This window comes from Meriones unguiculatus, chromosome 3, assembly GCF_030254825.1.
Source record: "Meriones unguiculatus strain TT.TT164.6M chromosome 3, Bangor_MerUng_6.1, whole genome shotgun sequence".
Taxonomy (NCBI): Eukaryota; Metazoa; Chordata; class Mammalia; order Rodentia; family Muridae; genus Meriones; species Meriones unguiculatus.
In genome coordinates this window covers 166,853,062-166,868,769 of record NC_083351.1, presented here as the reverse complement: position 1 = coordinate 166,868,769, position 15,708 = coordinate 166,853,062, and the positions used below count along the sequence as shown (strand labels likewise).

The following is a 15,708-nucleotide window of genomic DNA, read 5'->3' as shown; positions in this document are numbered from 1 at the left end:
CCTGGAAGGTCTTCAGTCAGAAGGATCCTGGGGAGGCATTTAGGAGAGAATACATTCTCAACATCAATTTTGGAAAACCCCCTCACCATCACAGGAACCACTGAAGGTCAGTGTTACTGCTCTGGCAGTGGTAGAGACATCAGTTTAATCCATTGTCCTCAGTGGAGATCTCAAAACAACCTCCCTCACTGATATCACCAGGAGCCTCTTACAAGGACACCCAGGGTTACACATTCCCCAGTGTTCCATCCAACCCTAACCAAAGCCCCAGTCAATCCCATCCCCACTGGGCAGGGGTCCCCAGCATTCTGAAAGATGGGTACCATCTTTGTGTGCCAACCACACATAGATCATGTCACAAGTCCCCAAACACAAAGCTTGGGAAATTTACACACACAACCTACCCATAATTTTTCTAAAACATAGAACCTCTCTGGGAAAAACTGAGATGATCCTGGAAACTATGGTTGGTACTCCATCCTGTATTACTTAAAGTTATGTCAAAAACCTGAATTGAAATCCAATCTGTGTCTTCAGTAGGTTCATCTGAAGACACAGGAATGAACAATCCTGTCACAGAAAGTCATCAAAGGGAACTGATAACATTATGATAAGGATGCAGAAGGGTAGAAGGGTAGCCCTCAGAAGGGTGGGGGGTGGGTGGCAGGTGGGAAAAGACTAATGTTTCTTTAAGAGGCTGGCCACTTGAAGTTTTATCATGTTCCAGTGAGAGTATTGGCCACAGAAAATGAATATTTTTGTTGATGGTGGTGGTGGGCCTTGGGGAGGTTGACCTGTGTGAACTGGGAAGTGAGTGTGCTCAGGGTTCAATGATGTGAAATTGCCCAATAATCAATAAAAATATTGCAAATTTAAAAAGTAGTTTTAAATACTATACATCCAGAAAAAAGCCTTTAGAAACTTAAGTATGTAAAAAAACTAAACATATCAATAAATGACTTTCCCATCTTGGGCCTACCCTCTCTATTTCAGGGGTCCTGGGTCCTTTGGATTAATGTGACTTACCTATTCTGAGCACTGATCAGCACAGGGTCTCTGGATCCCAATAGAGCCAGGCTGTCACCACAGTGTTCAACTCCCTGAGGAAATGACTCCTCTGCCTCCACTGGAGCCTTTATATACCACCCTGCTCAGCCCCTCCCTATTGCAGCCACACCTTTAAACCACAAGCTGCCACCTGCTTGCATATTGGAGTCCACACACTTAATCCCACCTTGGGTTTTCTCATTCTCTAGATTGAATCAAGCATTCAGTGTCAATGCAAACACAATAAAAACAGAACAGGATGAAAATCATGAGTCCAGTTACTGACTATTTCATTCACCTTGAATTTTATGGTTTGATTGCTTATTCACTTACTCTTGTTGTTCTTGTTTTAGGATTGTGTTCTGACAACATTGTTCTGTAGGTAAGGTTAATTTAGAATTCCAATTCATATGGACCCTCCTGCCTCAGCCTTCCTGCAGGGAGGATTACCATGTGAGCCAACTCTCCTGGCTGTGTTTACACATTTGTAACCACCATGGTTCAGAGTATGATGCTGTAGGGTGTAAGATTAACCTGTTCCTGAAAATATACACTTATTTGTCTATTTGGGAATCAAGAGCTGAGCTTCATGCTTTTCCAATCTTCTTGTATGGCAGATACTCACCGTTGAGGCAGGAGGATAGTGTACTTTCATTAATAATGTTATCAATTCAGGAATAACCCAGAGTAGCCATTACAACACCAGACTCAGATTAATAAAAGTTTGTTGAATAATGAACAAGATTCTAACCCGAACAAGGGCTATAATCCAGGCTCCAGAGCCACACTATGATGTCACTCTCTCTCTCTTAGGCAGCCATTTCATTAGAGAAAAGAAAAAGAAAAGAAAAGAAAAGGAACCAGGTAATCAGGTGAATGAAGCAATTGGTGCAGAGCATTACATCATTTTGAGCAGTGAAAACTAATCTGTTTTGTTCCAAGTATATCTAGGAGGGTAGACAAAGCACTTTTAGCTAACTGGCTGGGATTTAGCATAGCTCTTGCGGGTTTTTCAGCTTTCAGAGAGTAAGAAACATACCAGGCTGTTGTGATCTTTAACACAAGCAGAACATGCATTTGTCATCTATTGTTTGATTCTAAACAGCAAGTAGGAACTGCTGAATTGTATTCTGGTGTCAGGCATGGAGGGCCTGAGAACTTGGTCTTAATTTCACCTTACAATCAAAATGGAGATTTAAAGACAACATGGCTTCTGATATGCTAAAGGTGACAGCAAGTGTTAACAGAGGAGACACAGTCATGCTATCAACGAGGGTAGGTATCTAGAGAGGGGCTATAGAGTTCAAGCAGGTCATAACAATATTTGACAGAGCTTTCTGTAGCTGGAACTCAGGTAGTGCAAACCTTGCTTGGCATTCACAAAACCATAGGTGACATCGAGACACTTTCTATACTTGTGGGAACATGCCTGTATTCCCAGAATGTGAGAGTTTGAGTAGAAAAGGGTTCAGAAGTTCAGTGTCACCTTCGGCTACAATACGAAGTTTGAAGCAGCCTGGATTGGACTACACTTTCTCACAACATTTCACAGGTGTATCAGGGAGGGAAATGCCACAGGACGTTTTCAGAAAGTTGGGTTTGATTTCAGAAAGGGAGGATCACTGGACAGGGAGAGATGTTCAGGGGTTAGGGGAACACCCTGGTATTGCAGAATGCCCAAGATCAGTGTCCAGCACATATGGTGGTAAGTTGAAATTTCAACAACAACTTGAATGCTGACCTTTCCTGGATTTAATGAGCACAATTACATTCATGTGAACAGGCACACAAGCACACACACACACACACATACTACACAAATGGAGAGAGAAAGATGAGGATAGAAAGAGGAAATCTTGACATACTCTGTAATAATTGGACATCTGTGTCAAATCCTCTCCTCAGGGATCAGGGAACCCTGTGGAAGAGGAGGAAGAAAGACTGTGAGAACCAGATGGAATGGAAGACACCAAGGAAACCAGGCCTTCTTAAACCCAGAAGAAGAATGCACATATGAATCCAGAGAGACTGAGGCAGCATGCACAGGGCCTGCATGGGTCTATACCACATGAGGTGTCAATGTGGAGAGGAGTGGACAGAAGCTCCCATCCCTAACCCAGAAGCTAGAGATAAGCTATTGCAAATGGGAATTGACTTCCCTCAAATGGAGTCTCCCTGAGGATACAAACCCCACTCTGATCAACAGGCCCAGTGACCAAATATTGATGCCTACACAAAATGAACACAGTGGCATCGTTGGAGGTTGTTGGTCTCATAATGTTTTCTCAGAATTTTTCTTTACTTTTTATATTATTGGACCTTTGCTTGTTAGTTTGTCTACCAAGTCTGTGGGTGTTTTTTTTTGTTGTTGTTGTTGTTGTTGTTTTATTTTTTTATTTCTTTGTTTAGTTTTTGTTTTTGAGTAAGGAGTGGAAAGGGGAAGAAGAGTGAGAAGAAAGAAGAAATAGGAGCATGGCGGGTGGCCTCCTTAAAAAGAACTATCAGAGATGAAGGAAGGGGAAAAAAACTGAAGCAGAGAAAGCCAATTTTGTGTTATTTGGGGATTCATGGTGTGTGTGTGTGTGTGTGTGTGTGTGTGTGTGTGTGTCCTGCACCTACATGTATATGACTCATGCTTTTTTGTTTTCTTTGTTTTTCAAGACAGGGCTGCTTTTGTATACCCTTTTCTGTCCTGGACTCAGGCTGGCCTCAAACTCACAGAGAACTGCCTGGCTCTGCACCCCTGAGTGCTGGGATTACAGAAGAGTACCACCTCCTCGTGCTTTATCCTTGGATTATGTGTTTGTTGGTTTCTTCGTATTCTCCTATTCTGATTTGTTTTTGTTTTATTTTCTTATATTTCTATTCCTGTTAGTGTGTTTGTGTGTTGGTGTTTCAAGACATGGTTTCTCTGTGTAACTCTAGCTGTCCTGGAACTCACTTTGTAGACCATGCTCCACTCAACTTACAGAGATCTCCTGAATCTGCCTCCTGAGTGCTGGGATTAAAGGTGTGTACCACGAAACCTGGTCTCTCTCTCTCCCTTTTTGAAGATTGAATTATTTTATGTATGTGAGTGCTCCTCTACATGTACATCTGCATGAGAGAAGAGGACATCAGATCACATTATACATGTGGTTGCTGGGAATTGAACCCAGGACCTCTGGAAGAACAAACAGTGCTCTTAACCACTGAGCCATCTCTCCAACCCCCTGGATCCTTCGTCTTCTTACGGAAAAGAAGAGAGTGTTGATTGGAATGAAAGAGAATGTAGGGAGAGTCACAGAAGAACTAGTGGACAAAAAGCCATAACCAGAATGTAGTGTACAAAAAAAATATATATCTATTTTCAATAAATGAAGAGCAGAGAAAAAGGCCTGGAGCAATGACTAAGTGGTCCAGAGCTGTCAGCACTGACAGCTCTTACAGAGGAGCCAGGTCCATTTCCCAGCGTCCACATGGCAGCTCTCAAATATCTGCAAATCCATTTTTTGAAGAAAACTTCTGACCTCCAGAAGAAACATATAATACTCCAAAGTGTACAGACAAAAATTGTTTGTTTTCATTCTTTGTCTCTTTCTTTCTTTCTTTCTTTCTTTCTTTTTTTTTTTTTTTTTTTTTTTTTTTTTTGGAGACAGGGTTTCTCTGTTTAGCCTCTGCAGACCAGGCTAGGCTCAAACTCTCAGAGATCTGTCCAGCTTTGCCTCCTCCAGTGCTGGGATTAAAGGCACATGCCATCATGCCCAGCTTAAAGTTGTTAAAAAGGAACTAGTTTAAACATTACATAAATCTATTTTGGAATTCTTATGTTATTTCCTACCATGTATTTTATGTGCATTATGTTTTGCCTGTGTGTATGTTTGTGTGAAAGTGTTGGATCCCCTGGAACTGAATCACAGACATTTTTAGGCTATCATTTTTGTGTTGGATACTGAGCCTGGGTCCTCTGGAAGAGCAGTTAGTGCTTTTAAGTGCTGAGCCATGTCTTCAACCTCTAGTATGTAAATATTTTCTACTATGTAAAAATTGTCTAGAGATGATGCCACCAAGAATGGGAACCAGACAGGGAGAAGCTTCATACTACAAGAGGAGGCAAAAGCTTTGATAGATTGCTGAGCAGTTAAAAGCACTGAATGATCTTGCAGAGAACCCGAGTTCTATTCATCATACCCACATGGCAGCTCACAACTGTCTGTAACTCCTGTTCCAGGAAAACTGACATTCTCACCCAGACATGCATGCAGTCTAAACACCAATGTATACAAAATAAAAATAAATAATTTCTTTAAATTAAAAAAAAAGAAGTCAGAAACTGGATCATGTGTAGTTTGAGTCTAGCCTGGGTTATAGATTGAAACTATTTCATCTAGCCAAGTATAAACACTCCTTCCTCAGTTCAATAACAGAGAATCAATATACAGCCTTGAGACATGAGATAGTACAGGTCTAGAAATTTTGAAGGCGGCAGCCGTAGTACCCTGGAGTGAAAGAGAGCAAGAAACATGGATAAGGCCAGTGACTTATTAAATTCAGCCACATTCTTTGGGAAAGTTTGTTTTAGGTAAAGAATATCTTAGAGCCAGGTGTGGTGGTACAGGCTTTTAATACCGAACTATGATGGTAAAATATCGTGTAGAAGGAAACACCCACATTTAAAAGTGAAGTCTAACTAAGTGTCAAAATGAGGTGAAAATCAGAGAAGAATTTGAGGCAATAGAATATTCCCAACTCTCATGAGAAGAGAGAGGAAAGGGAAGCTCCTCAAGGGAGCAGCACAGAGAATGAGGGAGAGGAAGCAGTTTTACTGGGAAAGATTCACAGAGAAATGTTACAGACAATAACCTGGACACAGGTGATAACAGAACCAGCTAGGAAAGGAAAAGGAACTGGATTAGAAGAGATTGTAGAGGCCAAGAGAAAAAACAAAATGAACAGGTCAGATGTGGGAGGATTTTGAGCCAGAAAAGCTGAGTTGAACCAGCTAGGAAGGGTAAGCTTAGGCAGCAGTAAGTCTCCAAGGCTGAAAACATTCTAAGCCTAGATTAGATTGTACAGAGGCTATAAGCTTCCAGGCTGAGTTTAGTTTAGCAGATGGAGGCAGTGAGCCTCCAACTCTACAATGGCATCTGGTGAATTAAAGTTACATTTATAGTAGATAGATATATCATACGTAGGTAGGTAGGTATATAGATGATAGGTAGGTAGATAGATAGTTTCAGAATCAGGGTTTCTACTACTGAGATGAAACACAATGACCAAAGCACCAGTTGGGGAGGAAAGGCTTTATTTGGCTCCTACTTCCAGATCCATAGTCCATCACTGGATGAAGTCAAGACAGAAATTCAAGCAGGGTTGGAACCTAGAGGGAGGAGCTGATGTAGAGGCCATGGAAGAGTGCTGCTTACTGTTCCTCATGGCCTCTTCACCCTACCTTCTCATAGAACCCAGGACCATCACCTCAGGGATGGTACCACCCACAAAGCCCAGGTCCTCACCAGGCAATTGAACACTAATTGAGAAAATACATTACAGCTGAATCTCATGGAGGCATTCCCTCAAATGAAGTTCCTTCCTCTCTGAGGACTGTAGTTTCTGTCGACATGCAAAAGCAGCCAATACAGATAGATAGATAGATAGATAGATAGATAGATAGATAGATAGATAGATACATTTGTACATACATACATATATACATACATACATATTTAATAGATGAAAGAAAAATTAAATAGGTAGGTAGATTGATAGATACATAGATACTTAGATAGATGATACATAGATAGAGATAGAACATGCATAGATAAAAAGATTGATGCTTAGATAGATAATACATAGATAAAATGGTGCAGACATACATATATAAACAGATAAAAAAGATAGATTAAATGGAAAAGTAGATTGATAGATACAAAGATAGTGCATACTTAGGTACATAGGTAGATAGATGATCCTTAGATAAAGAGAACATTCATAGATAAATACATACATACATATGTATGTACATAGATTGGTAGAGAGATGGTAGATATAGAGAAAGAAAGACATGCAAACATAGAGACATTAGATAAATATAGATACATTCATAGATAGATGATTCATACATACATATATACATACATAAAGATAGATAGATAGATTGATACAAAGATAGATCAATAGAAAGAGACATAGATAGATAGACACAGAAATGATAGACATAATAAATGTGAGGGAAAAACATTTCAGATCCAAATATTAGGCTGCAATTGTGTCTCTCTGGGTATAAGACTTTTTGTTCAATCTTAGTAAGTGAACCTTTTCTTGGGAGACATGAATAAAATTCCTCCCACCCCAGAGAGAGTGCCAACAAAACACTACAGCTATGATTCCAACCTTGAATTAGCAATCAGGCTTGCTAAATCCTTGGGTGTATTGGGCTTAAGCTTGCAGATAGTCCAGTTGGTAGAAAGCCTCAACTCAGCATAATAACTTCATGTCACTCAAATTTCAACTGATGTGACAAAGGCCATGACCAAGAGTAACTAGAGAGGAGCAGGTTTGTTTTACCTCACAGCTTTTAAGTCCACTGAAGGAAGTCAATGTAGGAACTAGGGATAGGGACCTAGAGGCAGATACTGATAGAAAAGCCTTAAAGGAATATTGATTACTGGCTTGCTCCTCAGGTATCCTTAGCCTGCTTTGTGATACAGCATCTATGACCACCAGCTCATGCCTACCCCACCCACAATGGCCTGGGCCCTCCCATATCAACCACCAATTAAGAAAAAGCACCACAGGCTTGCACACAGGACAGTAGTGTAGGGCATGTTCTTAATTGAGTTTCCCTCTTCTCAAGTGAACCAGGCCTGTGTCAAATTGCAACAAAACTACCTAGTACAATTGACCCCTGTGGAGTCCATAGACACATTTACTGTTAAACCATGACTTTTCTTTCTTGTTTACTCCCTAGAACTCATATTAATATTGAAAGGAACATCACAATATAAAGCATTGCAGCTTGTAAAACTCCCACAGTCTTTACAATTCTAAAAATGTAAACGTTCATTTTTCTTCACTTTTTATTCATTTCTTTCTTGTTTTACAGTTTTTATTCCATCACTGAGCAGAAATAAGATGAAATCAAAAGAGACTAGAATGAAAATTCTGAGGGACTCTGGCTCCACATCAAGAGGAAGTTTCTTGAATTCACAAAGTAGGTTTTCAAACTAAGTAACTAGGATGGTATAGAATTTCTGCTCTGTCATTTCTCCCCGAAGACTAGGGGTGCACACCATCTATGCATTCTTATACCCTGTTTAATGGGGTTCACAGATTCAAGTAATGCATAGGTAAGCACTCTATCAGGTGAAGTATATCCAGACCTGTTTGAGAGGGACACAGGACATTGTTATTCCTTGGTCAAATCTAAGCAGTCACTATCTGAAATGAAAAAAAAAAAAATAGAACACACACACAACACACTTAAAACCTAACGTTTTAAAAATGATAACAAATGGGTAAGATTGTATGTCAGATAGGCACTGATTTACTTTGATTCTGTATCTACACATGCTTTCTATATTGAAGATCTTGTGTCTGGAGAAATGACTCATCTCTTAAGAGCAGTGGATGTTCTTCCAGAGCAGCATGGCTCAGAACCATCCTAATGGGAACTGATGCACTCTTCATTCAGGCAGGCATGCATGCAAATAGAGTGTTCACATACATAAAATACGTACAAAACTAAATTGTCAACATTGACATACCAATGATATTCTTTTACTTCATCCAGGGTTCAGGAGCTCAGACCCTGGAGCCAAGGGCAAAGTAGACTATTGCTCACCCCACACACTTGAAAAGTCCACATACTGTCTTCACTCGGCAGTGCCAGAATTAATGTCAGAGACACATACCAGTGAGGCAAGCAACCTGCTCCAGAACAACATCTCTGCTTTAATTAATTACTTCCTTTTTTATTTCCTTGTGAAACTGAGTTTTTATATCAAGAGGTTTAAAAATTCGGTGTCTACATATGTGTATTGTGTAGATTTGTGCATGTGAAAGGAGGGACACACACAGGCCAGAAGAAGTGGGCCAATGACATGAAGCCTGAGGCCCACCTGATATGAGTACTGAAAGCAAAGTTTTTTCATCTGAAAATGCAAGCTGTGCTCTTGAGCTATCAATCATTGCTCCAGTCTATAGGTTTTGTCTTTCCTTTTTAAGACAGTGCCTTACTCTGTACTCTAGGCTGGCCTAGATGTCTCTATGTGGCCCACCCTGGTGGAAAAACTTATCCACATTCCCCAGTGGTGGGAAAGTTGGCAATACTGTCATCAAACTGTTCATGTTTACTTCTGTCCAGAGAGCACCTGTTTAGGCGTCCTCACCTCTATGGAATTTAGACAACAATTACATTTATACAAAGAACCTATCTTCTATGAGTACAACAAATATTCCAATGAAGAACAAAACAATAATAAATCATTTTGTTATTTTATTATACAGAAAAGAGGGCATATACTGGCTAAAACTAGGGAGAATTTTTTTTAATACTTTCATACAGAGACAACTGAAGATGTAAATCATTTTGTAAAGAAAATGTTTTCTGTAGCAGAGGGATTTACATATTATTGAAAACCTTTATGTGCTATGACTATTTCAAAGAGTTTGTGAATCCAAAGGAATACTACCCTATAGACATGTGGCATGAAAGCTGGATAGAGTGGTTTATGGTGGTAGTCTCACCCAAACAAAAAGATCAAGAGTTCACTGCCAGGCTACATTACATTTTTATTTATTGTTTTCAATAAAAATAAAAAATTCTTTTTTCTGAGACAGAGATTCTCTGGGTAGCTGTGTCTGTCCTGGACTTACTTTATAGACCAGGTTGTCTTCAAACTCAGAGATCCACCAGTCTCTGTCTCCCTGAGTGCTGGGATTGCAAGTGTGCACCACATTGCATGCAAGGACACAAAAGTTTTAAGAGAAAAAAATTGTAAACCCTGTTCAATGTCCTCTGTGTTGTCTTCTCCTTCTCTTCACTCATCTCTCATGGGCCCATAGTGTCTAGTGGCTTGAGTGTACTGGATGTTAATTTTCTATGATTCATTAATACCTTATTCATAAGATGTGTGCTATGTTGCTCACTTTACATTAAAATTTTTGTACATGTAAATGAACAGCTACACAAAAAGGTTGTAACTTACACACAGGCAAAAGACAGGAATGAAAGAAGTTATCATCAAAACTTTAGTTTTATGGATGACCTGGACCTTTGCCTCACTCATTAAATAGTGGTGTTTTTCCACTGTGGTTGTAGAGTAACTGACACCTCCTGACCCCGAACCTGGCAGTGAGGGTGATAACTGAAAAAGACCCCAGAGGGAGAGCATCCAGGTTTACAGCTGCAGGACAAAGCCACTGGTTATCCTGTCCTGACAGAAGCGACTTATAACTATAAAGTGTTCTTTCTCACTCCACAAGATCATCTGCTCTCACAATTGCATTGTTCTCCATGTCAATTCAGCCTCCTAATTCCAACTCACTAAACATCATTTTGTTTCCAAAATTATGAAGAGTGTCTGAAGTCCTGAGTCGCCAGCATGAGAGATTGGTCCCAAGCCTTTTATTTCTTCCAATTTTCCAGAAGTCCTGTTTGCCAATTACTGTCACCTCTGCTGGCAAACACAGAGTCTGAGTTCTTGGCCATAGACAGAACGCTCTCCACATCTAGAGCAAATAAGTGTAGCAAAGGAGATGTACTTGGGCTGTCTTATGGCCCTGAGTCTATCTATTTCCTCTGCACAGAGTTGGGTAAATCTCTCTGTGGAGATATAACCCAACTCATCATAGCACTCCAGCGGGGCAGGGTACTGTTCCACATTCATCTTGCTCAAGTTAGCTGTGTGCTGCAAAAGTTTCCTCAGGTTGTGCATGGAGAAGTAATTGTCATAGAAACTGACATTGGCCAGCTGAGAGCACTTGCTGAGGGCAGGTATGAGCATAGTGAGATGAGAGTCTGAAATCCAACAAGCCTTCAAGTCCAGGGATTGCAAAGTGTCTGCCACATTCTCTAGGAGGATTTGGAGAGGCCTAAGATCCAAAGACGTTAAGCCCACATGTTTCATGTCCAGATGTTTCAGCTGAAAGAGCTTCGGGCACTCGGACAAGGAATTCAGGTCTGACTGTGAAAGGTTGCAGGAGGTGATGGACAGGGTCTCCAACGGAGCCATCAGGCACCTAGAAATAGACAAGGAGATTATTTCTGGAAAATGGTGTTGGAGAATATGGGTGGTATTTAAACAGAGGTAGAAAGAATTCGGTGCCCAAGGTCAGTTTGACCAAATAGCAAGGACACTCTCTAAGATGCTTCTTGTTGGAATCTGCTCAGTCAAGACAAACCCACCCTTCCTCTCTTTAGCCTCACTCTCAAGCAGAAAACTGTTCAGCCCATAAGCACAGAAAACACTCATAAGAAATTCCAAACCACGAGTCTGAGAGATCTTTTCATCTTCTGCTATCTTCTTCAATTTCTTTCTTCCGAGACTTGAAGTTTTTCATACAAGTCTTTCACTGGCATAGTTAGAGCTACACCAAGACAGTTTATGTTTTTTGGGGGCGATTGTGTTGTTTTCCTAATTTTTTTTTTTAGCCTGTTTGCCTTTTGAATACAGAGGAATACTGATTTTCTCTTTTAGTAAATTTTGTATCTAGCCACTTTCCTTATGGTGATTTTCAGCTATAGAATTTGCTGGAAGATTTTTGGGGTCACCCGTGCATACTATCATATCATCTGTGAATAAATTCAATGCAGATCCTATCAAAATACCAACAAAATTCTTCAGACCTTGAAAGAATTTTCAGCAAAACAAAAAACCCGGAATAGCTAAAACAATCATGTACAATAAAAGATCATCTGGAGGTAGTTCTATCCCTGAATTCAGGCTGTACTATAGAGCAATAGTAATAAAAACTGCATTGCAAAGGCATAGAAACAGACTCTGCGGTCAGTAGAAGCAAATAGAAGATGCATAAAAACCCACACACCTATAGGCATTTGAGTTTTGACAAAGAAAAACCATACAATCGAAAAGAAGACAGCATCTTCAACAAATGGTGCTGGTCTTACTGGATGTCTACATGTAGAAAAATGGAAATAGATTCACATATATCACCCTGAACAAAACTCAAGTCTAAGTAGATCAAATACCTCAACATAAACCAGACACACTAAATCTATAGGAAGGAATATAGGGGAAGAGCTTTGAACTCAATGACACAGGAGATATCTTCCTGAACAGAATACCAATAGCTCACGCCATAAGATCAACAATCAATAAATGGGATCTCATGAAACTGAAAAGTTCTGTAAGGCAAAGAACATTGTCAACAGAACAAACAGCAGACAACAGACAGGGAAACAATCTTCACCAACCCTACATCTCACAAATCGCTAATGTCTAGAATCTATAAAGAACTTAAGAACTTAAGCACCAAGTATCCAAACAAAAAGTAGAAATGGGGTACAGGGCTAAGCAGAATTCTCAACAGAGAAATACTGAATGGTGGAGAAACATTTAAAGAAATGCTCCACATCTTTAGTAATCAGGAAAATGAAACTCCAAATGACTCTGAGATTTCATCTCATACATGTCATATATGGCTAAGATAAAAAACTCAAGTAACAGCACATGCTGGAGAGGATGTGGAGAATGGAGAACTCCCCTCCCCTCGATTGCTCGTGGGAGCACAAACCTGTACAACCACTTTGGAAATCAATCTGGCACTGTCTTAGAAAAGTGAAAAGAGCCCTTCCTCAAGAACCAGTGATACCACTCCTGGGCATACACCTGAAAGATGCTCCACCACACAAAGGCCTTTGATCAACTATGTCTATGTTTATAACAGCTTTATTTATAATAAACACAATCTGCAAACAACCTAGATGTCCCCCAACCAAAGAATGGATAGAGAAATTACAAAATTTGCAAGCAAGTGGATGGACTGGAAAAGGTCATCCTGACTGGGGTAACCCAGAAGAAGAAAGACACTCATGGTATATACTCACTTATAAGCAGATATTAGCTATGTAATACAAATAAACATTCTAAAATCTACAGACCTGAAGAAGCTAAACAAGGAGGAACCTAGTGAGGATGCTTAAATCTCACCCAGAAGGGCAAAAAGATAGAGACTGCAAGCAGTTGAAGAAAGGAAAGAGGAAGGGAGGCTACCATAGATGTCCTCTGAAAGAATCCACTCACCATGGGATCAAAGCAGATGTAGAAACACACAGCCACTATTTGGGCAGACAACAGGGAGTCTTTTGCAAGATGGTGGGATAGACTCAGATAGTACAGGAGCCCCGGGAAGAAAACAACAAAGCCCAAAACTCTTGGGCCAGGGGAGCCTACAGAGATTGATGCACTAGCCAAGTACCATTCATGGAGAAGAACTAGACCCCCTGCTCAGATGTAGCCAACATACAGATCAGTCTCCAAGTGAGTCCACTAATAAGAAGAGCAGGAGCTGCCACTGACATGAACTTGGTTGCCTGTTGTTTGATCATTTTGCCCTGGCAGGGTGGCTTTACCAAGCCACAGAGGAAGAGGATCCAGGCATTCCTGAGGAGACTTGATAGGCTAGGGTCTTATAGGAGGGGAGGAGTCCCTTTTTCAAGGTACTAGAAGAAGGGGATGGTAAGAAAGAAAGATGGAGGGTGAGATTCAGGAGAGATGAGAGAGGATACTGCAAACAGGATACAAACTGAATGTATAAACTGTAAATGATAATAATAATAATAATAGAAGATAAAGAGAGGAATTTCCAACCCATGAAAGTCCTGGCAGGCTCTAGGGATACTTTCTGTGAGCTCACTGAACTCTGCATTCCATCAATGCCTCTGCACAGTCACTCTTAATAACATTTAAATCCCACATTAGCCACATTGTTCCATGCACTCAGCTCTACTTGAGCTCAAAGCATTTAAACCATGTGAAATTCGGGACAGACTGAGGCTGCTCTCACAGATCTGAGCACAAAGCTCGCTTCCACACTGTGTTGGTGAGTCCCCTGAATCCTGACTACATTCTTCCCTTCCTGTTTCATTTCCATTGGATTGGTGGGCATGATTCCAAGAAGAATTACAATCCATCCTTACTAGATCTGACCTTCAGGCCTTTGATTCATGACTGGGCATTTGACACCATGATTCATTATACATGGAAATAATACATGACCTTCATATTCTAATGTGGCTTAAATATTCTACCCAGTGACAGGCAGGCATCATGTACCACTAATCCTTAAAATTATGAAGAAATGTCTGCTCTGGCAGCTGACCCAGCCCTCATACTTACTTACCCAAGAACCTGTTTCAGGTGGTCTCTAAGAAAGTACATGCCATTCATGGAGAGGTGCTGGAGACAGTTGAGTTTGGAAAACTGAGAAATGAAATTCCTGACACACTTCTCTTCTCTGTCTGTTGTTCTGTTGCCAATCAGGAACACAGTCTTGAAGATGGAGGCCAGCAAGAGTTTGCGAAGATTTCTCATCTGGCCCAGGTAGGGAGTAAGTTGTAACAGCTTTAACAAATCCCAACTGAGCATGTTCAGTTCCAATTCCTCAATATACTCCAGATGGAAGACATTCAAGACCTCTCGGATAACATAGACAGGCAGAGCCCAGATCTTCATCTCCATACAGCAGAACTGTATGGAGCCCTTTCTCTGGTGGGCCCAATGCAAGAAGCATGCTTGCTTTTCATTCAAACAATACATAAGCCAAAGGTCAGCTACCACCTTCAGGCGCTGCCTCAGTGCATATCTGGGAAGGACCTTCACTACTTGCTGCTCATCCAGGGTCTCTGCTGAGCAGTCACCATCCTCTGCATCAGCCCATATGCTCCAGAATTCATGGTGCTTCTTCCGCAGGTCAAGAACCTGAAGTTTTCCCCTCCTGTAGGAAGACATGAGAACTGTAGGCTACATGTCAAGATTGAATACTGACTCAGCATTTCCTCCTCTAAACTCAGCTCTAAATCCTCCACATTCTTTGTGTTTTTCAGCAGCCAGTGTCCAGCCTGCATTAACTTTCCCTGAGCTGCACAGGTAGTCCTGATAACTTTCCTTCCTCTAAATGACTCGATTTCTCCTTAGTCCCAGTACTAGTGATTGTGGGAACACCAGGGAAACATCATTTCACTGTCTGCATGCATCTCCAAACTCTGATCATAGTCAACCTTCCTTAGGACAAGCAAAGAACAGCTTGCAAGGGCCCTGCATCTCTATCTAGTGGTCTATCAGAAGCCTCATGTGGAAGCCATATCCCTAAACCCACAATCTCTTCCCTCTTATCTATGGGCTCCATTCTACAGTACTTGCTTATTGCTTACCTGGAGTGAAACTTTCTTTGCAGCCACGTGTCTACTCCTGCTAGAACTGCCTGCAAGGTTTCCAAGTCAGCAGTCTTCATCAATGCCCCCACAGGGAGACAGGGGAAAGGCCAGGCTGCCACCATTGCCTTCACAGTTGTAGTGTGTCTGCCAGTCAAGGCCTCCTTGAACAGTGCTGGGAAGAACACCATGGGCAGTTTGTCCAGAGCTGACATGTCCAAGGTCTCATCTCTCAGCAGAGCCTGCATTGCCAGCTTCAGGAGTGTGGGTGGAGTCTGAGCACTCAT

The 15,708-nt window shown here is 41.0% G+C and overlaps 1 protein-coding gene across 1 annotated transcript; it reads right to left on the bottom strand.

Moving 5' to 3' along the window:
• Nucleotides 1-10,697: 10,697 nt before the first annotated feature.
• On the bottom strand, nt 10,698-15,708 carry LOC132652892 (PRAME family member 12-like). The gene is made up of 3 exons (XM_060378831.1): nt 15,422-15,708; nt 14,392-14,985; nt 10,698-11,268 (listed from the first exon to the last, which is right to left on the bottom strand). The coding sequence occupies exons 1-3, from the start codon at nt 15,706-15,708 to the stop codon at nt 10,698-10,700; spliced, it is 1,452 nt and encodes a 483-aa protein (XP_060234814.1).